This window comes from Neomonachus schauinslandi, chromosome 9, assembly GCF_002201575.2.
Source record: "Neomonachus schauinslandi chromosome 9, ASM220157v2, whole genome shotgun sequence".
Classification (NCBI taxonomy): Eukaryota; Metazoa; Chordata; class Mammalia; order Carnivora; family Phocidae; genus Neomonachus; species Neomonachus schauinslandi.
The window spans coordinates 25,358,527-25,382,463 of record NC_058411.1 but is presented as its reverse complement, the minus strand read 5'-3'; the positions used below and the strand labels follow the sequence as shown (position 1 = coordinate 25,382,463).

The window sequence follows — 23,937 nt, the reverse complement described above, 5'->3', positions numbered from 1 at the left end:
AAGGAAACTCTAGGGCCTATTGGATGTGCGACTAAGAATTTCAAATGAATAGGATAATATTTACTTGTTTAATTCATCTTCATCACCTTAAAGGGATATTTGTCATTTGTAGCAGAGGTCAATGTTCTGCCCCCCTTCTTTCCCCTCCCCCACCTCTCTTCTCTTTTTCTAAATTGTAATCATAAATAATGAGTTTCATTCACAGCTCCCTGCCAGCGAGCTGCTAATTACGCAAAGTACTGCTTGTAATTTACACAGTAATAAACTGTAAATTTAAACATTACGGCACTTTAAGTTAATAATTTTTCTGCAGTAACAAATAGCTCATTTTTCACCTGTCCTTTCCCTTGGCCCCGCTATTATGGCTGTGTCTGTGACCAGGAGGCATGTGCGTAATGGATGAAGAATGTGAAGAATACAGTATGTGAAACCTTTTCACTTAGCGCCACTCCCGCCCAGAATCTGACCTCAAATTAATTTTTCCATAGTCAATTGTACCCAAATATTTTAGGCTAATCCACACACAAATGAATACCGATCATAATATTTGCCCAGTAACACATGTGTTTGAGTAACAGGCTTCACGTTCTTGACATTCATGCCCATGACTTACGCGCGCTCATCTTAACATTTACTCTGATGTGCGTAACTCTTATTCATGTCCCATTGGTGCGCTTCGCCAGGTACTGTGATAGACGTTCATTGTAAATGTACTCAAGTTAAGTAAAGGGTGAGTGCCTTGTGCCATTTTTCAGTTTTTTGGAGATGATTAGTTAGTTTCTGAATTGCTTGTGGTGTTATGGGTAAGATTTCATATTACAGTCTTAAGAACCCTAAATTTAAGAACCAATTTGTATAAACTTCTGTTTTACTTTAAGAGATGATGCTTAAGAGATAAGACAGGGTAACAGTTTTTGTAAGTTACAAAATTCCTTTAATATGTGTACATTTAGTCAGCAGATGTGAGGACTGGGTAAATTTCCCATTATGAAGGCTATTGGGGCTGTAATCGTATGATCTGGGAGGTTGGTATGCAGCCTGTTAAGTTCTGTATACTTTAATAACTCACTATTGGGTGCCTGGGTGGCTCAGTTGGTTAAGCGACTGCCTTCGGCTCAGGTCATGATCCTGGAGTCCCGGGATCGAGTCCCACGTCAGGCTCCCTGCTCAGCAGGGAGTCTGTCTCTCTCTCTGACCCTCCCCCCTCTCATGCTCTCTATCTCATTCTCTCTCTCAAATAAATAAATAAAATCTTTAAAAAACAAAAAACAAAAAACTCACTATTAAAATGCTATCTATAGTAAACAAGGTTTGTAATGACTTTTTTGGAACACTAGAGAAAAATAAGTCTAGAATAATGTAACACTTTTAAGATAAATTCCCATAAAAAGAAATAAACTTGCTGTTGGATTTTAAGATTGACATTTGACATGTGCCTTTGAGGTTGCTGGCACAGTTACGGGAAAGTGTGAACTTCATATCAGATCATACTTTATTTGTTTCTGTGGTTAGATGACACTCTTGTCTTCCTTGCCTTTGCAGGAGACCAGCATAAGTACTGAGAGAATAGGCCACATCATTAGTGACCCTCGGCAGAAGGAGTAAGTGCTTATATATTTACTCATTATCCTAGCCCATTCCTTGGAGTAGGAGGCAGAGGGAAGTTTTACAAAGGAACCTAGAATTCTGAGCTGAATGAGATCTTGAAGATTTGTACTTTACAACAGTTAACATGGCTAATGCTCTAATCTCATGAGAGTGATTTTTTTTCCCTTTCTAGACTAATTTTTATTTCTTTGCTGTTTATATGTATAGATGCTGCTTTATAAAAGTAGCCTCCAATTAGGATGTTACTATTTATTTATTTATATTGATTGGGATTGATGTATAACTTTACATAAGTTTCAGGTGTAGAACATTGTAATTCAATATTTGTGTCCACTACAAAGTGATCATCACCATAAATCTAGGTGCCATACTTCAGCCTGAAATGGAGCCCTTTCACCCACCCCTCAACCCCCTTCTCTCTGGGACCACCAATCCATTCCTTGTATCTATGAGTTTGTTTTGTTTTGTTTTATTCTTTCATTTGTTTTGTTTTTAGCTTCCACATATAAATGCTATCATACAGTATTTGTCTTCTCTCTCTGACTTATTCATTTAACCTAATCCCTCAGGGTTCATCCATGTTGTCACAAATGGCAAGATTTCCTTCTCTTTTATGATGGAGTAGTATTCCATTGTGTGTATGTATATTTATGTATACACCACATGTTCTTTATCCGTTGATGGACACTTAGGTTGTTTCCATATCTTGGCCATTGTAAATAATGCTTCAGTGAACATAGAGGTGTATATATCTTTTCAAGTTGGTGTTTTCATATTCCTTGGATAAATATGCAGAAGTGGAATAGCTGGATCATATGATAGATCTATTTTTAATTTTTTGAGGAATCTCCATACTATTTTCCAGAGTGGCTGCACCAGTTTACATTCCCACCAACAGTGTACTAAGATTCCCTTTTCTTCACATCCTCAACAACACTTGTTATTTCTTGTTTTGTTGATAATAGCCATTTTAACAGGTGTGAGGTGATACCTCATTGTGGTTTTGATTTTCATTTCTCTGAAATTAGTGATATTGAGCATCTTTTCATGTGCCTGTGGGCCTGTATGTCTTTGGGGAAATGTCCTTCATGCCCTCTGCCCATATTTTAATTGGATTGTTTGGGGTTTTTTATTGTTGAGTTATATGAGTTCTTTATATATTTTGGATGTTAATCCTTTATCTGATACATGATTTGCAATATCTTCTCCCATTCAGTAGGTTGCATTTTTGTTTTATTGACAATTTGCTGCACAGAAGCTTTTTAGTCTGATGTCCCATTTATTTTTGTTTTGTTTCCCTTGCCTTTGGAGTCAGACAAGCCTCCCCCCCCCCCAAAAAAAAAATCAAAAGAGACCCATGACAAGGAGCTTACCACCTATGTGTTCTTCTAGGAATTTTATGCTTTCAAGTTCTACATTCAAGTCCTTAATCCATTTATTTTGAATTAATTTTTGTGTATGGTATAAGATAGTGATCTAGTTTTCTTCTTTTGTATGTGACTGTTCAGTTTTCCCAACATCACTTATTGAAGAGACTGTCTTTTCCCCATTGTATATTCTGGCCTCTTTTGTAAATTAATTGACCATATTTGCATGGGCTCTCTCTTCTGTTCCATTAATCTGTGTGTCTGTTTTTATGCCCATACCTTAGTATTTTGGTTACTATAGCTTTGTAGTATAATTGGAAACCAAGGAGCATGATACCTCCAGCTTTGTTCTTTCTCAAGATTGCTGTGGGTATTCGGGGTCTTTGTGGTTCCATACAGATTTTTAGAATTATTTGTTCTGGTCCTGTGAAGTATGCCATTGGGACTTGAATCTATAGGTTGCTTTGGGTAGTATGGACAGTTTAACAGTGTTAATTCTTCCAGTCCATAAGCACGGAATATCTTTCCGTTTATTTGTGTCTTCAGTTTCTTTCATCAGTGTCTTGTAGTTTTCAGTGTCCAGGTCTTTCACCTCCTCGGTTAAATTTATTCCTGGGTATTTTATTCTTTTTAATATAATTGTAAATGGGCCTATTTTCTCATTTCTCTTTCTGATAGTTCATTATTAGTGTAGAGAAACACAACAGATTCTGTACGTTGATTTTGTATCCTGCAGCTTTGCTGAATTCATTTATCAGTTCTAACAGTTTTTTGATGGAGTCCTTAGGGTTTTCTATGTATGGCATCATGTCATCTGCAAACTGATAGTTTTACTTCTTCCTTTACAGAATGTTATATTTTAAGCTAATTTTTCTGTCTCTTAAAATTTTTTTGTTCAAAATGCCTCTGTATTCTCCTATAGGCTGCTTTTCCCATTTTTAGACCTCTGTCTAAAGAAATATCTTTTTGTCTTCACTACTGTGGACATGCAACTGGAAAGCCTGTGTTATAGGAAAAGTATTGCCCCCCCTTTCTTGTGACAGCCTTGTCCCCTAACATGATTGGCTATTTGATGTCTCCTGTGTGCTTCGTGGTTAATATCTAGTTGTGATCCTATACTCGTTAGCCTGGTCAAATTTGTCGTTTGTGAGTATGTTTTGTGTTCTTGTTGAATTTGGGGATCCTGTTGTCACTACACAGGTGAGAGTATTTTGGTGGGTTTGTTTTTAGAGAGTCCAGTGTTTTACATTTCATTATAAGGCTTTTTCCTTTGAAGAGTTATTTTTCACAAAAAACGTTTGTGTACATTTACCATCCCTCTCCTTTTCTCCTCCAGTTCCTTCTTTTCCCCAGTTCTTTCTTCGTCTTCACTCGGTTACCCCAGCATCTTTTTTTCTGCTCCTCCCCTATAATTTCCAATTGCTTCTTTTATTGTTTTCTTTCTGTTGTTCTCTCCTTCTCTTTAGTTTCTGGTTACCGTCAGCTGGGAAAAGAGAACGAAATCAGGTAAGATCGCTTTTCTTTGTCATCTTTATTTTATCATTTGATCTCCTTTTCTTTAGAAAGAATAAAGCATTGGCTTCTGATTTTCCTCACATTTCTGCTTGTGCACATGAGGTAAGGTCCTATGTTATGGTTTTTTTAGAGGACTGTTGTCTGAGATTATCTGATACTATAAGAACTGTAGCTAATTCCCCTTTTTAGGTTCAACTGTGGTGTTTTTTTTTCTGTTTATTACTTGTAATGCATATTTCATAGGGATCCTATTTTTATTTTAGTTTTGAACTTTGCAGTAAGAAATCAGAATGAACCTCGTTGGGTTTATGGTTCAGTTCAGCACCAGCATCGTATACTGAGAAGTACAGTGGTGAGATCTGAGCATAAGAAACAGGAGGGAGGGCTGCTGGGAGTGAGCCTTGCCCTCTTAGTCTCTTAGTCTCTTCCCTGGCTGCCCCTGGAGAGGGCCCTTGGCAAATCTAGGCCTTTATAGGGGTCATAATTTAAAAATTAACTGACGGTGGCTATCAGTATGTTCCTTTAATGTTTGAAGCTTTTGATTTTTGTGGGGATAGAGGTTGCTTTATCTCGATTAGGTATAAAATAGGTGAAGACTGGTAGGTAGAAATCTCAGGCGTCCTGTTGCTCAGCGGTTTTTATTTTGTGTTTTTATTCCTTAGGACTTACTAAATTGATGTACAGTTTAGACTTGGAACCTTCCTTTTGAAGTTACTATTTCAAAATGAACTAGAGCAGTGGCACATCTAACTGGTGTGTGCTTATGAGATGATTTTAGATGGTGTGTGGACATATGAGTGATTATTACTTTAAGTTTTAATTTGTATTAGAAAAAAAAATCATTCTATCAATCTTGTTGTTCCATAGAAAGAGTAAGGACAAGGTTGAGTAAAAATAATTGGTATGAAGAAAAATATTGAGTAAATATAGTGCAGGTGGTGGGCAGGTACAAAGTCATTAAGGTGGTATGTGAGAGACAGGAAGCCAGGGTACTGATTATGTTTGCATCAGAGGATCAAGAGGCAGAAGAGGGCCTATGGTGATCATCTAGTCCAGATCTCTTACTTACAAATAAGAGTTAAACGATTTGCCCAAAGTCAGACTTCTTTGTAAGTTCTTTTGAAATTACCATTTAGAGTTCCGGTCTTAAGATACATTTAGTACTGAAATTTGGGGGAAGGATTATTTATTCTGGGAGAAGTCCATAGAAAGCTAGAAAACAGAAAGTAAGGTATTTCTTCTATATTGTATCCGAGTTTGATCCTCACAACCACCTTTTGAGATAAATAGAAGTTTTACAGAAGAGAAATTGGAATTATAAACTGAAAGCAGTATTTAATTTAGCCCCCACAGCAATCCTGTAAAATAGGTAAGATAAGCAGTGCATCCATTATACAGATGAGGATAGTAAAGCTCAAAGAAAGTAGTATTTTTTAATGTATGGCAACTCAGGGATAGACTGGAATTAAATGTTAGGTATTCTTAATCTAGTTCTGTTTCTACTAACAATGGCTGCTGGTATGTGTTAACCAGTTATTTACTGGAAACATTGACCAGGATAAGGAAATAAAAAAGTAATTTCATGCTAGTTTTCTTAGGAACAAGGGCTAATAATCAATAGCGTAAGTTCCTGTTATGTCAAATAGAAAGTACTATCTTCTGCCATTTAAGTAATTGTCATGTATTAGAAGTTTTTAAAAATTGTTATTTACCAAGGAATAGCCTTTTTTGAGGTGTGTGGGATCAGTATGCTATATTCATGGTTGCAACTTTACTGAATGGTGTCTGCGGTATGGTAAAAGAGTCAAACGGTCAAAGGGGCAAAGGAATCAAACAGCAGGCCACTCTAGGATCAGGTCTTTTTCATATAAGCTTTTCTAAAATAATCTCATTTATTCCTGCAGTTTAATCCCCTGTCTCCCCTTTACTCCTTGGATGTTCTCACTGACGCTTCTCACCGAAGATGTTCACCAGCACACTGCTCTGCCAGGTAATTGTCTTCTGGTGGCGGTTTTCTTCCACACAATGCCCTTTCCTTTATAACACTCTTCAAGTTATAAAGTATATTTGTATATAATATCCAATTTGATCTTTCAACAACCTTTAGAGACCAGTAGATGTTTTACAGATACAGAAACCAAGGCAGTGTTGAAGTATCTTTCCTATGATCACATGGCTAGTATGTGATTTAAGTCGCAACTGTGACCTAAGTCTTCTGACTTGTATTAGAGCATGGATTTTTTTTTTGTTTTTTTGACAACATGGGGCTTGAATTCACAACCCTGAGCTCAAGACCTGAGCTGAAATCAAGAGTCAGATGCTTAACCAGCTGAGCCACCCAAGTGCCCCTATCTCTTCTGACTTGTATTTCCTATTTCTTCGGCTAAAAGCCCCATCTTCAAAGAACATTACTAATGGTCCTTGCCTTGACCTACAAAATTCTGCGTAATTTGCCTTCTGCCTGCATGTCCAGCCTCCTTTCCTATACTTCTTTCTCCTCACTAGGGTAGAGGTCCAGCTGTGCCAGGGAGCTCAGCTCCATTTTGTTCATCAAAAATAGCAACCCTTTTCTGCCCCTGAACCTTCACACTTGTTCCCTTTGTCTGGAGTCCCATGCTAAGCCTCTTCTCACGGTTGGCTACTTCTCATCTCAACTCAGAGAGGATCTCTCAGACCATCCTATCTAAAGAGGCCACCTCCACTGCTCTCTGGTCATCGATTTCTTTCCCCTAAAGCTTTATCACAGTCTATAATGAATATGCTTGTTGGGTTCCCCCCCACAACTTTTTTCTCCTGTCTCACTAGGATATAAGCTTCATAGTGTGGGGACTTTGTTTTGTCTTGTTCCCTGATAATATCCCCAGCACCTAACATAGTGTCTGGCACTTACTAGACATTCGGTATGTATTTGTTAGATGAATCCTTTGCCAGTGTGGCAGAGTGAATCCTGCATTTTTCAATAGAAATTCTCTGGAGTTCGATGACATGGGAAGTAAACATGGTGTTATTGGTAGCATCCCCTAGCAGGGTTATTGTGCACAAAGGAGGAGCTGATAGGCTGAACCATAGAACTTTTATTATTTCTAGGGGCACAAAGGATTTCTTTCCAAGGTTCTGATATGGTGGGGTTTTTTTTGTTTTTTGTTTTCCTTTTGTTAATTCATTCTTAAGTGGGTATGTTCATAGATTGGTGTGCAAGCACAGGAAATTATCCTTTCACAGATCCAACGAGAACTTCCACTATGGGCTGTAATAATAAATTCTGCCCCATAACCTGTTGCCAACTGCCAAACCTTCTACTGGACAAGTAGTAATAAAGTAATAAATTACTTCTATAAGGCCTTCTATTCAGTAGTGTGCTGTTTGTTCATCATTCACTCACTCAGCACTTGCTGACTCCGTACTGTGCACCAGACTCTTTGTTCAGCTACTACTCTCAGGAGCTTCCATTCTCTTGAGAAAGCCAGGCATGGAAATCAGCAGTACAGTGTAAAGTGACAGGTGTGTAAAAATGTACACTAGAATGATACAAAGCCCAGAAGAGAGGTTCAGGGAAGTTTTCTTAGAGGTGGTGATTCTCAAGCTGTCTTGAAAGACCCAAGATTTCAATGCATTGGAAAGCAGTCCTCCAGCTTTTTGTCTTAATCCCACATGAAATAATGGCTATGTATACTCTTTGGGAAGATTATATGAGTAGCACCATATCCTGTCAGATGCAAAAAGTGGATTCTTTGCCCTCCTCTCTTTAGCTCTGTTACCTAAAGCTGTGCCTTTACTGTGCTGAGATCAGTATCCCTGCTTTTATCAGGTTTCCTGTTGCTTCTAAAGCCTCATCCTGACTGGAGTGGGCGTCAGCTTTTTGTTTCGTTATGTATCTTACTATCCACGTCATTGTCTTCGTTCTCCTGCTGGCGGGGCTTGTGGTCAGACTTGGAAATGTAAGAAAGTCTAGGCTGTGCTTCTAGTGCAGTCAGCTCTAGGGAAATATTGCTTATTGCTTTAGACCATTGCTACAAACAAGGTGAGAGAATGTGGACAATTCTAGCTCATCTTTGTCCTTCTAGATGTCATTCCCAGGGCAGTGGATACAGAGTGGGTTGCATTCTTTGGGGGTAGGGGATTACTTTTTTTTTTTAAGGTTTTATTTATGTATTTATTTATTTATTTATTTATTTGACAGAGACCTAGAGAGAGAGCACGGATAGGCAGAGCGGCAGGCAGAGGGAGAGGGAGAAGCAGGCTCTCCGTGGAGCAGGGAGCCTGACGCGGGGCTCCATCCCAGGACCCTGGGATCACGACCTGAGCCGAAGGCAGCCGCTTAACCGACTGAGCCACCCAGGCGCCCCGGGGAAGCCATTTTTTAAATTTCAGTTTATCTGATCCTTAAAAAATGGTTTTTTGTTGTAATTGTATATAGAGACATCCAGTAGCACATATTTTTGTTTTATGTATATGTATTACATACATAAAGGGTGTTTGTGCAAATGTTTTACTCATGAGGGAGCAGTCAGTAAAGTTTGGCAACCATGGCTCTGTGGGAAATGGTCCGCACAAGCGACCTCTAAGCAATTTTTAGAAAATGTGGGTGCTGAAACCCTGAGCCCTCAGGGCATCCTCCCACTCCTTTGAAGTTGGGGAGGGGGGTGGTCCCTGCCCAGCAAGGGGTCAGTTGAGAAGGAGCCATTTAGCTCGGGTGTGGCTGAAGGATAAGATGGGCTTCGGAGCTGGATGGTTGGCTTTGAACAGAGTGGACACTGTTTAACAAAGCCTGGTGTCTAGCAAGGAATGTTAAAGAGCCATGGTGGCAGGGAAAAGGCAGGTGAATGACTGTATTAAAAACTGTTTCGAATGGAAATTTTATCTTTTTCTTGTTCCATTTTATTTGTAGTAGGAAAAGATTTCTTTCAAAGCGTCTGGGCAGCCTTGGGAATTTCACACCTATCATTAGAACGGGGTGTGTGTGTGTGTGTGTGTGTGGTGACTATGTTATCATTAGTGGTATAATTTTATTTTGCGAAGAGAGAAGTGTTTCCTGTTTTATCACAGCTTTCCCCGAGGAGGGCTGGTGTATTAATTTGCTGTATTGCCTCCTGGCTGTTCCCAGGCTGTTTTTCCTCTTCATCATGGAATTTTTAATGGCCCTGGTGCCTCTTGGGAAGCATGTGAGGAAGAGTTCCTCAGGGAGTGCTTCCCTTTTTTCACATGCCTATAATTACTCTCCTTTAAGAGCACAAAGAGTTTGATAATCATGCCTGAACTGTGAAGGTTTCCTCTTGACGGGTTACTGAGCTGAGGCTGCTTCCTGCCTGGACATCCCTGTTCCGGTGACCGGAACACTCAGCTGCAGGAGACTGAGGACCTCTCAACCACTGTCTCACTGCTGGAGCCAGTCAGCTCTGGTTCTCACATTGAGGCCTGGGGCTCACTGGGGGGGCATGAGTGACCTCAAGGACTCTCATGTTTAGTGTTTAATTGCTATAAACAAGGAAATGATGGGACCGTGATTTTAAGAGAACACTTTATTGATGTATCATTTTAATACAGCCCCAGATGGCAGGTGCACTGGATGGGCAAGGGAGTCTGTGGTCTTTGTACCACCTAATAGATTTGTGGGTTATGAGGTTTTCAGAACTACCACTCTAGAAATACTTAAATTTGGTGTTTTTCAACTCTCACTGCACTTTTGAATCACCTGAGAAGCTATAAAAATATAGCCATGCTGAGCCCCACTCCAAAGATTCTGACTTAACTGATCTGGGATGAGGCCCAAGCATTGGCATTATTTTTAAGTTCCCAGGTGACTCGAATACACAGCCATGGTTACGAACTGTTGCCCTAAATGCATATGATTTTATGGCTGGTGCTTTGTAATTTTCTTAATAGGAAATCCTGTTTTGTAATCAGCATGAGCTCTGTGATTTGGTATTGGGTGCGTGAGTTCTTGTGGGACGTGGAATGCTGGACTTCAGTTTGGAGGACTTCTGAAGTGAAGAAGAGAATGTCACTGTCTAGCACAGTGCCCGGCACATAGTGATTCACTGATGGGCGGACTTGCTGGGTAGGTGTTGGGATAGTTGGCAGGGTGCATGGATGAACTTCGTAAACCAGCTGTTTTGGTTTGGTTGTTTTGGTTGCTGGTATTGGGATGTTGTATTAAAGTAGTAATACTTGTTACCGGCCTTAGGAATTGCTGCTGCTCAAGCAGCAGATGGTGTGATTGGTGTTTGGGTAGCCGCAGTGGTATTGCTGTCAAGGACACAGTTCTAGAATGGTAATAAGGAGCTAGTGCTGGAGGCAGCTTTTCCCAAAATGAGAGATCTATTGATTATGAAGGATAGCTTTTCTTACCATGATTGCTGTAGAAAACCATTGCTAGAACTTATCAAACGTTACATCTCTCTGTATGATGCACAAGTCACCAGTTGTGGTTTTTGAGTGTCTCGTGGCAGTTTTGAGTTTTCTCCAACTTTCCTGACCTTTCCTCTGTCACGGGTGGTGATATGGTAATGTATCACCACTTCCATTTATTCCTTCTTTAAGTTTTTAATCTCACGTTAGTGGGTATTAGTGTGAGGCAGTCCCCAGTAAGACTCTTGGCTTTATCTGGGCAAATGACTTAACACCCCTATACCTTGATTTTCTTACCTTTAAAATGGAAATACTCATTTTTATTGGGCTAGTGGGGATCAAAATGAAATCATATATTTGACTACTTAGCATACTGGAAGCTAATGTGATTATTTTTGTTACATTCCCACTACCCCTGCCCTGTCCTTAGGATAGCTGCAGTTTTATAAACTTCAGGTTGGCTTCCAGAGTCATTTGCTAATGAGATGTCGTATAGATTCTTGAGGTGCTTAAATAGCCTCAAATGGACTATAAGCGGAGGCATTTGGACAGTGTTGGGGTAAAAAAGAGAGACCTTCCTGCCCATCAGAGAGTTGAAATATGATAGGCTGTGCTCATTGTAATTCATTTTATCTGTTCACAAACGTTACGATCTGCATATCAGAGTTGTGTGCCCAGCTGGCTGTGCCACTTGACAAGGAGTTTCAAAGAGCGAGAAGAAGACTCCCTTTGCGCTATGAATTTTGACCTTTGGAGCCATAGTAAACAGCCTCGGGTTTCACCTCAGGGCTTAGGCGGAAGAACCTGTTATTAGTCCTGGACCTGCTGGGGCTGCTCTGATGCACAGCAGCCCTGCCCCCCTCTGTAGCGCCTTAGTTTTGGCCATGTGGGAGGAAATGTTTCTGCTGGGAGATTGTCCATAAAGCTGCCCAGTCCTACTGGAACTTCCTTTCCAGAGAAGCGCACAGCTCTTGAATCTTTTGTCCTGCCCTGGATGGTCTTGTCGACACCACCTCTCAGCTGGCTGCCATCTTGCTGCCTAAGCGGAGTGAAGAAAGCATTTTCCCTCTCTGGCCACTGGAATAGACCCAGCTTTCCGATCGACGGAGAACTTTTGTGCTCCTGCGGGTGGCACGACACCACTCCATGCTCTGTCAGCCTCGGCCGGGCCAGGGGAAGAAGAGTGCCGGGAATTTTCAGGTGCTAGTGAGCTGTTTGTCACCGACTGCTGAGGGTTAGGTTTGAGTGAAAACACTACTGGAATTGCTGGGATCTCTTCCTGTTAGATAAGCCTCCTCTGTGTCCTCTGATTGTGAAGTGGTTTTCTGTCGCTAGCTGCATCTAGTGTCAGGCCTGGACCCTTTCCTCTGTGTGCCAGTCTGAGAAAATAGTTCCCCTACTGGGTGTTTCATAAATGTCCGTCAACCCCGAAGATAAAATCACATGTGAGGAGGGGGGCCTCTCTACTTCCCTAGATTTAATCCTATTTTCATTCATTTTTACCCTAGCACTTTGTTCTTTGATTAGAGCTCAGTGTCTTGTATCTGTTCGTTCTTTACACATCGGCCTTCTTCACTATGTTGTGAGCTCTGGGTGGATGGGCCCTCGGCTCGGTCATCTTTTGTGTACCCTCTCCACATCCAGCAGAGTGCTTTACGCAGGGTAGGCTTCCATAAATTTGTGTTAACAATAGTTGAGGGGAATAGATTAGTAATTAAGGAGAATAATTGGAATATATGAAATATATGACCTTTGGTCCTTAGAAATACCAATAATTTTTTTCCTGTTATTACTTGTTTGTATGTGCTTAAGAAAAAAACCCAGCAAATAAGTACCTTCTCACAATAGATTTTATTTTTATTTCCCATATTAAAAAAGTGAACTTTTCAATGGTTTTTTTTTTTTTTGAAGATTTTATTTATTTATTTGAGAGAGAGAGAATGAGAGAGCACATGAGAGGGGGGAGGGTCAGAGGGAGAAGCAGGCTCCCCGCTGAGCAGGGAGCCTGATGCGGGACTCGATCCCGGGACTCCAGGATCACGACCTGAGCCGAAGGCAGTCGCTTAACCAACTGAGCCACCCAGGCGCCCTCAATGGGTTTTTAAAATGAGTAAGTTTTTGAAGGTGAACTGTTCCTTAAATTGGCTTGCCATTGGCAGGTAAAGACTTTCCACTCCTTAGGAGTGACTCTAAACATCTTTGTTCTAAATCTAAAGCAGCCACTTCAGTTATTTTTTGCCAACATTGGTTCTATTAAACATGCATGTATTTCTCAAAGTAATTTTTTTTTTCCCCTAAAAGTACATTCCTGCCCCAGGGACATAGTGATCTGCCCAGTTTCCTAAGTAACACTGCAGTTTTATAACAACTCACCTGATCTTTCAGTTACGTGCACTAAAAAGTGAAATAGAAATGTTGTGTTTATGTGTAGTTATACAGAATACTCTTTCAATTAATTGCTAATCTTCAGCATTCACCTTCACATTTGTGAATATAGTTACTTTTCCTGAAGTAAGAATTTTTAAAGAATGTATTTTTTTGCTTTTAATGCTCACTCACCACCCCCCACCCACACCCCTCTTCAGTTCCTTTCGGCCAGTGCTGCAGAATGTGGTGTGTTTAAGGGAAGTACTTAGGCTGTGACAGGAGGAGTGTCCCAAGGACCCCGAGGCCCAGATCAGATGAAACAGAACCAGGGTAGCCTGTCTTTTCTCTAGGGTAATTGCTTGTATACTAGGGAATAGCATTTTTATTTAAATTAATTTTCATTTAATCATTCTGTTATTCTTTAGGTTAAATTTTTAGATCTTTTTTATTAACTAGGTTGGCTTTGGGAATTTGGCTTTTTTTTTTTTTTTAACTCAGTAATTTTCACAGCAGGTAGAAGCTTCTCGGAATTCCCTGAGGAGAAATTTCAGAGTAAGCATAATACTGGTTCTTTTCTCACCCCAGCATGGTCGGGCATGCATATTTCGTTAAAATCTCCTTACGGGATTCTGATAACCATTGCCACTCGAATTGAGAAGAAGTTTTAACTTGGTAGAAATTTCAGCTTAACTGATACTTAGCCTTTCTGCTCCCTGCGCAATTGAAAGATCCCTGCCCTCCACACACAGCACATGATTTGCAGTGCAGGAACGACTATATACTGTTCTTGACAAAGAATTTTTAAAAATCGAATTAAATCTTCTACCCTTTCTACCCACTGTGTGTTGGTGAGAAGGGGAGGCTCCGACTTCCCCTGCCCTTTGTGACAACTGCTTGTGTGTTGACCCTCTTCAGTTTCTGTCTTATGAGAGTAGACAGATACTGTCTGAGTAAAATAACACAAATTAAAGAAACAACACACTGGGAAGAAGGGGAGCCAACTACTAAGTGAAAATGAGGGTGGGGGAGGTCAATTTTTTATTTTTATTTCCCTTTCACTCTTTATGTCTGTAGTTATTGTTATGGAATTATTTGGGGACACACAAAAATTGGAACAGCCTCTCGAGTAGGAAGCTCTGGCTGCAGCAGGTGCATACTCCCATGCTCATGTTCCCCAAAATAACACAAGGGACCCTTCCAACGCCGCATGGATTATTCTCCACTCCTGAGCAGGGTGTCCTCATGCTCAGAATGTGCTATACAGTGTGGCAGGGTCCATTTCCTGTCTCCTTTAAATCCTCTTGCTTCAAGCACTCAGCTTCCTCTGTGCTTTCCCCAGGCTCTGGGTCTCCAGGCTTCTGGGTCTTCTTCCCTCTCTGTCCTCCAAGGTTCTTCCCAGGCAGACAGAGCCCTCAAAGGGAAAAATAGATTTTCCCAAGCTGTGAACTCTACCATTACTAGCGTTCACTTAAAACCAAAAAGAAGGAAAATGTCTTACTGTCCTTTATAATTTGACTGTTTCTCTTCTTCCTTTCCCAGATCTTTGCTAGGAAGGTACGTAGGGAGAGACAAATATCCTTTCTGTACTCAGACCTAAGGTGTGATGTTATGTAACTTATGAAATAGCTCTCCAATCTGGAAACGGTCCTAAGAGAAATGTGTTAAGAGGGAGGGAACATTAAGCTGAGTTTTAGGAATGAACGTGGCTTCTCTTTATCCTTGCCTCAGTTTCTCTATTATCCAGATTCTGTAACTAGAAAAGCTGTGTGGCTGGAAATAGGACTAGGCTATGAGGTCCTTTAGGGAAGAGACTGTCTCTTTTGTTCAACACCTCAGTAAAAGCAGTGAACAATGAAAGAAGCAAAAAAGCTCTTTGAGTAGAAAGGAAATAGTCCACACAAAAATACATACTTTTACAACAAAATAAGGCGGTTGACTTCATAAGCTTTATTACCTGGGTTCCTTAGAAAGCCTTCAGTTCTTTCCTAAGTTATCACCAGAGGAATTTACAAAATTTGAAGGATTTAGAATGTTCAGGCCAACAATTAAGAGTGGGAATAGGGTGGTAGAAGTAGATCATTTACCGCAGGAACAAGTAACAGGCTGGAGACTTAGCAGTCAGGGGTCATTTAATGTAGGGACAATTAACCCTGAAGTCCTTACCATCACTGGGCAGGGCAGAGTGGGGATCTGAGAACCATGGCCCAGAGGGGTGGGGCCTGGGAAGGACCACCTGAGCCTTTGCATTCATAACAGCCCCCTAAGGACGCTGCAGGATGTAGTGAGTGCAGTGTAATAATCTGTATGCCTCATGATAGGTAATTAATGTTTACTTCCATTTTACTAAAATAAGCATTTTAAAAAGCACCATATTTCCATTTAAAATGATTAAAAATTTACGGGTGCCTGGGTGGCTCAGTTGGTTAAGCGACTGCCTTCGGCTCAGGTCATGATCCTGGAGTCCCAGGATCGAGTCCCGCATCAGGCTCCCTGCTCGGCAGGGAGTCTGCTTCTCCCTCTGACCCTCCTCCCTCTCATGCTCTCTGTCTCTCATTCTCTCTCTCTCAAATAAATAAATAAAATCTTTAAAAAAAAAAATAAATAAAATAAAATAAAATGATTAAAAATTTAAATATTTTCGTACATAAATGATTTCATCTTTTTATTCCCAAATGTGCCATTTCTTGAAAATGTGAGATAAATGTTACTGACTAGGTCAGTAAAGGAGGGATAATAATAGGGCCCTTAACCGTTTTACTGACCTATATCAAACATGCAAAGCTGTGAAAATGATGGATGGTGTATAAATAAAAGGCAGTATTTATTTCGTTCAGCCCAAGTGGATACTCCCAAGAATTAATATCTTAAAACTCCTTTGAGTACTGTTCTTATACTTTTCATTTGCATCTGTCTCATAAAATTCAGCATTTTGCATTGATCTTGAAGAAGCAATGTTTTTGTTTTTTTGTTTTGCATTTTTTAAAATTAAACTTTTTTTAAAGATTTTATTTGGGAGAGAGCGGGAGCACGAGTGCAGGGGGAGGGGAAAAGGGAGAGGGAGAAGCAGACTCCCCACTGAGCAGGGAGCCCAAAGCAGGGCTCAATCTCATGATCCCAGGATCATGACCTGAGCCAAAGGCAGATGCTTAACTGACTAGCCACCCAGGCGCCCTTTAATTAAACTTTTTTTTTTTTTTAAAGATTTTATTCATTTGACACAGAGAGAGATAGCAAGGGCAGGAACACAGACAGGGGGAGTGGGAGAAGGAGAAGCAGGCTTCCCGACGAGCAGGGAGCCCGACGCGGGGCTCGATCCCAGGACCCCGGGATCACAACCTGAGCCGAAGGCAGACGCCCAATGACTGAGCCACCCAGGTGCCCCCCTTAACTAAACTTCTTTTTTTTTTTTAAGATTTTATTTATTTGAGAGAGAGAGAATGAGAGACAGAGAGCATGAGAGAAAGGAGGGTCAGAGGGAGAAGCAGACTCCTTGCTGAGCAGGGAGCCCGATGTGGGACTCGATCCCGGGACTCCAGGATCATGACCTGAGCCGAAGGCAGTCGCTTAACCAACTGAGCCACCCAGGCGCCCCTTAATTAAACTTCTTAACGAAGGATAATGAAGTCACATTCAAGTAACCCGCATCTAGATCCAGAAACAAGCCCAAAAGCTCCTGGTGCTTTGTTTAGCCACTGTTCCTCCTCCCCTCTACCCCACAGCTCAAGGGTAAGCACTATCCTGACATCTAATAACATAGTTTAGTTTGAAGAAAGGATGTTAACATTTAATCTAAAAAGTTTTGGAGAGTCCTTTGTAAGGTAAAGAAGAAAGAAGCATGAATATATACTGTTATTATATAAGCTTAAGGTAAAGAAGAAAGAAGCATGAATATATACTGTTACCCTTTATTTGGCTTGTTTGTCTTTCTGAAGTACTTCAGGAGAAGCATGATTGGAATAGAGCAAAGTGGCCAGCTTTTGAGTTTGGATCTGTGTGTACTCAAGTACCTTATTTGTGGAAAAGATGGAAGCCCTATTCTGTACATTCCTCTGTTTTGACAGAAACCAAAATTTTGTAGGGTCACTCTCTTTTCTGTGTCTTTGGCTTCAAAGGGAATTACCTTCTCTCCATTTAGACTGAAGGCCTCTCTACCTTTGATATTCTGTCATCAGTGTTTCTTATTATTAAATCAACATGCTGATTTATTCCCAGGACTTCGGTGAGGTATGAAAAATGAGGGGTGCCTGGGTGGCTCAGTCGTTAAGCGTCTGCCTTCGGCTCAGGTCATGATCCCAGGGTCTTGGGATCGAGCCCCACATCGGGCTCCCTGCACCGCGGGGAAGCCTGCTTCTCCCTCTCCTACTCCCCCTGCTTGTGTTCCCTCTCTCGCTATGTCTCTCTCTGTCAAATAAATAAATAAAATCTTAAAAAAAAAAAGAAAAATGAATTGTTTTCTCCTACTTTATACATTTATATTTACATTTCACTTTGGGTGTTCAGAATTAACTATTCATGGGATACTCAAAAGTTAACTCTTTTTCCATATAGAAGAGAGGGATATCAATACAGAGTGACTTGGATGGAATTTTCCAAAACACGGGCTTTATATACTGTAAATCTCTGCCTATTGTAGTGTTCTGTGCATTCCAGAAATCTTACGATTTCAGTTAAATTCTTATCTTTTCTCATTTATAAAGTGAATTGATTCTTAAGCTTTTGCATGTAGAGAAAATAATGTATATACATGTATGCTTTTAAACTGTGGAAGTTGCCAGATTGGGGGCCCTCTGAATAGGAAAATTTGTCCATTCAGCGGTTGTCTTGGTGCTTTGTTAACTAACTAGGTGCTCTTAGATTTGACTGAGGTTCTAGTTTTAAGATCATTAAGCCGTGAGACTTAATCCCCAGCTAAGACTACCAATTAGGAGTTCATCTGGTATAATTTTACTAGATTCTTTTTTATATGTACATACTCTCACCATTTTTAAAAAATTGTGGTAAAATATACATGACATAGAATTTGCCATTTTAACCACTTTTAAGTGTACAGTTGACTATTTGGTTTTTAGAACTTTCATTCGTATCAGTTCTTGTCAACAGATACTTAATGGTCGTCAGTTAAGTGCCTTGTGCTGAGGTTGGTGGATCACTGGAAAATTGTGAAAGAAGTATAAACATGGTCCCTGTTCTCAAGGGGAGTAAGCCTCATTAGGGAAACAAGATATATGTATACCAGTTAAATAATGATTCATGGTCAGTAAGGCCGTGACTGTTCAAGGAAAGCTTTGTGTAAAGGTGAGAGTCAACTTGGTCCTTAATCAGGGGTAGGATCTGTTTAGTTTGAGGAAGGAGGAAGTGGGCAACTAAAAAAGCGTACCAGCTGTTGTTGCAGAGTGAAGTCCATTGTCTTTCAGGCAATCTTTTGCTTTTTTCCAGCTTTGGAACACCCACTGTTTTTAAAATAAGTTGAATATTCAGATGAGGGAATATATTATTAGCAAGTAATTAATACTTTTAAAAATCACAGAAATCAAACTTATTTAACTTGTGATACAGACACTGTTAAAAATCCAGATTTATAGTGATAGAAGGGTTAAATTCCTATTAAAATTCTATGCAAATATCGGTATTCATGCAGCATTAAACTTTTCAATATATTACCACTTGGGAATAGGTATTTCATTAGTGAGTTTAGAACAATAGCAGTTAAAGTTTTTATGAAAAATAATTGTACAAAAATCAGCATGTAATGAAACACATTTATTGAAATTAATCTTTGAGTGTCTGCTATTCTGAAATTAGGTAAAAGGTTTAAAATGGGTATATATTGTGCATAAAGAATGAGTTATGATTAATCCTGAATAATCTTGTACTTGATACTTGATGACAAAGAACGGTGCTTGTCTTGTTAGTGTATGTCTATAATGGGTCAAGGATTTTATCTGGGCTGAACATAATGTCTTATAATAAGAATTAAAAATGAAAACAATGTTTTTTCTTTCTTCTGTCTGCAGACAGGCAAACATACACTTGGGACCCCCATGTTCACGTGACATCAAGAGGAAACGGAAACCTGTGGCCACAGCATCTCTGTCCAGCCCAAATGCAGGTAACTGTATGTAGTTATCATTTATTGAGCACCTACTGTGTGTCAGGCACTAAATTATGTTTTATATATAACCTTTATGATAAGGTAGGTCATTTTATTCCCATTTTACTTGGGAAAATAATGTGAGATGTAATTTGCCCAAGGTCACACACATTTTAAGAATCCAAACCTAGTTCCCTCTAACCTTGAAGTCTGTGTTTTTTCACAGTGTCATGTGGCTTTTTTGGGTTTGAATCCCGGTATTCTACAGTTAGCAATCTTCAGTCATCTGTGCTTTTGTTCTAGCACAGAGAAGAAATTAGGTCTGTGGTCATGAAAATCCAGTTAGGGTGGCAGTTTTAGTCAGTAGCCCAGGAGCCACATGGGTTTATTTACTTTTTTACTTGGCACATAGTACAGTACATTCTCACTGTTACTACGTGTAGTGGAGTACTAATACTCTACTAGTCATGAAATTTCTAATTAAAAACTATTTTTCAAGTTAAAACCTTGCAGTTTTCTGGCCAAAACCAGTTGGTTGGAAACCAAAATAGTGGTTATCTTTGGTGAGGGGTAGTGACCAGGAGACGACATAATCAGAAGTCTTCTGGGAAATGCTCTTTGTCATCAACTGGGTAGGAATTACATGGGTATATGCATATGTAAAAATTCATTGAGCTGTATGCTTATGATTTATGCCCTTTATGTATGTTATCCTTAAAAAATGGGGGGTAGTCATTATTTATATCAGAAAGAATATTGGATGTTTGTAGGTATTTTTCTTTGGAGTTAGGAGAAGACAGTTAAACATAATCGGTAATCCCCATTATTTCAGTACAGTTGAGGATAAATTGCTCTGGATAAAAAGATCATATCTGTGTGTAGGACCTATCAGAAGTACAGTTATTTTCTTGATGATAATGAATTCACTCTGAGGAAATTGAGTATATCATAGATTATTTTATTTTCTTCAGAAAATACTATATATTATATAGATCAGAGCAGTTGATGAGTGAAGAATAGACCTCAGAGAGAAGGGAACTCTATCTCTCTCTCTCCCTTAACTTAGTAAATTTCAGCGTACTTTAAAATCGACTTCTTTCAGCTTCTGTTTGGGGTGACTGCTTGATAATGGTTCTTACTGGACAATCTTAATCACAGGTCTGATAATTATAGTAAATTTTTTCCAGTGATTTCTACATGGACATGGCCTGAGCTGATTACTTTGCATGCATTATTTCACTTAATCTTTGCAACAACTTTAAAAGGTAGATGCTGTTTTTATTCCCAGTTTACACATGAGAAAATTGAGGCTTACAGAGGTTAAATCACTTCTCCAAGGTCCCGTGGATGATAAATTGCAGAGCCAAGGTCAAATCGGTTTCCCTATGACTTCGAGAGCTGCGCTGTTACACACTTCAGGTGTTCTGTGTTGTATAAGATAGCATTGGTTCCAAACTGTGACTGCATCAAAATCCAGCCTATGGTATTAGAAGCATTACAACAGTCTCCCCTCTTGTATCTTTTGTTCTTTTCCCCCCCTCAATATCTAGCTTCTATTTTTAGCTTTTAATTGTTCCTAAGACAAGAACTATTGAGAAGAGTTTAAAAACCTTGTTCCACACTCAAAGCAGGAAATGTTACTGGGAGGGATTAAACGAGGTTTGGGCATTCAACACTTCTCCTCCTGAGCCCAGCTCCTCCTCTCACTTGTTGACTAAGGTCTGCTTCACTGAACATTTTCTTTTTTTCCTATCCACAACCTGAGTGCCCCGTGGAGGTGAAGGACATAGCCCGAGCCCGCACCATCAGTCAGTAGAACAAATGGGCTTGCTCTGCCTCACATCGGGCCATCTCGGATTCCACCTCTTTTATAGAAATGAGTGATGAAGAGAGGTGCGTTCCGCTTTGCCGCTGTATTAATACACATCGGGGGCCAGCTCCTGGCACTAAATCACGCTACTGCGTACATCTGTTATCTGACTCTTCACTGGCGTGATGAACAAGACTGCAGATAGAGGCTTCCTTGTGTCATTCTTTATAGGATTTTCCTAAAAGAATAAATAGCTCAGATCTCTGCCAACACTCTCCCCTGTCACTGTGATGAATTCAGCTTCTTTCTTAAACATGCAGCCACAAATCTTTTCCCTTTTCCCCCCCCCCCCCCCCCGGTGGAAAGTTTTGAGTTGAGATTGACTGAATTTAAAGGTATTAATAAGGCTAGAGAGGTGAAGAGCAGAAAGGAGTAGCTTGTCTTCCTTGTCTTTTTATATTAACACTCAGGAAAGGCCAGGGAAAAAGACCTTTTCATTAGGGTCGTTAAGTAGATCCTTCTTGAAAGTGTAGCACCTTTATTTTCTTCTTTTTATCTCCACTCCCCTTCCCTTTATGACTTTATAACCTACAGTTACCTGGTACACAGAGCTACCCTTGGATTTTAGCGAGTAACCATGTAAGAACCTGCTTCTGTTTCAAAAGCCCCAGAACAGGGAAAGTCTATACCTCCTGCTGAAGTGAATTGGCTCTATATGCTCTTAAAAAATGTGGTTGGAAAAGAAAAAATGGGGTATTTTCTCTAAGATTTGAGATTAAGTGGCTATAAGAAGCGTAAGAAACTCAATGAAAACCGGATTTCATTTCAGTGAGATGATTTTTCTTGATTAGAATGACAAGAATGGCGCCTTTGGTGTATAAATCCCATTCCTTCAAAAATTAAACCCATGGCTTTTAGGTAAAGGAGAATTGGGGGATGATAAGACATTGTATTCAGAGCCCTTACTATTTTGGGCATCCCCCGAGCCTCTTCTGACCTTCCTGTCTCTGGGATAGGATATGTGTCCTTAGAGCATCAGTTGGAAGGGTACTCAGCTGTTAATCTGTTAACTAGTTATATCAGATTCCAAATACCAGGCCAGTGATGCTAGAGATGTATTTGCGAGAGCCGAAATTTTTACTGTTTTGCTCACTTCTGTACCCTGAGCATCTAAAATAGTACTCAGCACAGAGAATGATCTCACTAGATATTTCTTGTTTGAATAAGTGAATGGAATCTTAAAGTTGAAACAGTTATTCTAAAAATTATTCTAACCCTGTGATCGGATTCAGTAGTTCCATTGTAGGTTAGCCCTTGCCTCAGGTGTCATAAGGCAGATTCTTACTGCCCCTTTTTACTTTTTTCTTACTGCCCCTTTTTAAAATTCAAATGGTTTTTATTTTATTTTTATTTTTTTAAAGATTTTATTTGAGAGAGAGAGAATGAGAGAGAGCAAGCACATGAGAAGGGGGGAGGGTCAGAGGGAGAAGCAGACTCCCCGCCGAGCAGGGAGCCCGATGCGGGACTCGATCCAGGGACTCCAGGATCATGACCTGAGCCAAAGGCAGTCGCTTAACCAACTGAGCCACCCAGGTGCCCTCAAATGGTTTTTAAAGTTAAAAATGTTTTTTAGTAAATATTGAATGGTTATAAAAGAACATTTATAGAAGATGGATAAGGTGTCGAGAAAAACAATATAGCAAATATCCATGTACCTACCATCCACTTTAAGAACATGAACATCACCTTTAAAATTTTCCCACTGTCCTCGTAGGTAACCATTGTCCTCATACAGTTTTTTGGTTACGTGAATATGGTTTTTCGTTAATCATTTATCATTCTTTGGGAATTTTTTCAGCTAGCTTTAACAGACATATAGCTCTCTAAGCAATACATTGTCTAGTTAGCATTTTTTGGAGGCTTGTGTAAATGGAATGTCTTACTTTATAAGTTTCACCCAGTTATGTTTTGAGATTATTCGTTTTTGTCCTGCCAAAATCCTTTTTTTTTTTTTACACCACCATATGCAAATGGTATTCCATTGAATGACTATGCTGAGTATATTATAATTAAACATTCCTGATGGACATTTGGATTATATCCCATTTTATGCTACTGTGAAAAATACTGCATTGGTCTTTGGGAGAACATGTGCAAAAGTGTTTCTGGGCCATTTCACAGTCCTTAGGATGGCTTTATCAAGGACCAGGAAACAACAAATGTTAGGAAAGATGGAGAGAAATTGGAACCCTTGGGCATTGGCGGTGGGAACGTGAAATAGTGCAGCCGCTATGGGATGCAGGGTGGTGGCTCCTCACAATTGTAAACATAAAACTACCGTATGAGCCAGCAATTCCGCTTCTAAGTATATACCCAAAAGAATTGAAAGCATGGATTCAAACAGATATTTGTACATCCATGTTCCTAGCAGCATTATTCACAAGAGCTAAAAAGTGGAAGCGACGCAAGTGTCCATTGCTGGATAAATCAATAAAAAAAATGTGGTTTATACATACAGGGGAGTATTATTTGGCCTTGAAAAGGAAGGAAACTTTGACATGCTACAGCATGGATGAAGACATAGTACTAGGTGAAATAAGCCAGACACAGAAGGATAAATCCTGTATGATTCCAGTTATAGGAGGTACCTCAAATGGTCAAATATGTGGAGACAGAAAGTAGAATAATGGTTGCCAGGGGCTGGGGAAGGAGGAGAGTGGCAGTTACTACTTAACAGGTACAGTATTTCCATTTGGGAGAGTGAAGAAGTTCTGGATATGGATGGTGCTGATGCTTGTACAGCAGTGTGAATGTACTTAATGCCATGGAAC

At 39.9% G+C, this 23,937-nt stretch overlaps 1 protein-coding gene across 3 annotated transcripts in view; it reads left to right on the top strand.

Annotated features, from left to right (window-relative positions):
- GPATCH2L (G-patch domain containing 2 like) overlaps nucleotides 1–23,937 on the top strand; it is a 54,404-nt gene that overhangs the window by 24,258 nt on the left and 6,209 nt on the right. Inside the window, exons 6-9 of one of the 3 annotated variants that reach the window (XM_021679796.1) lie at nucleotides 1,543–1,601; nucleotides 4,538–4,592; nucleotides 6,395–6,480; nucleotides 19,220–19,314. In XM_021679796.1, coding sequence (XP_021535471.1) covers nucleotides 1,543–1,601; nucleotides 4,538–4,592; nucleotides 6,395–6,480; nucleotides 19,220–19,314 — 295 coding nt within the window. Of the gene's footprint in view, nucleotides 1–1,542; nucleotides 1,602–4,441; nucleotides 4,593–6,394; nucleotides 6,481–19,219; nucleotides 19,315–23,937 lie in introns of all 3 variants that reach the window. The other 2 variants (XM_021679797.1, XM_044918058.1) reach the window with 2 other exon arrangements.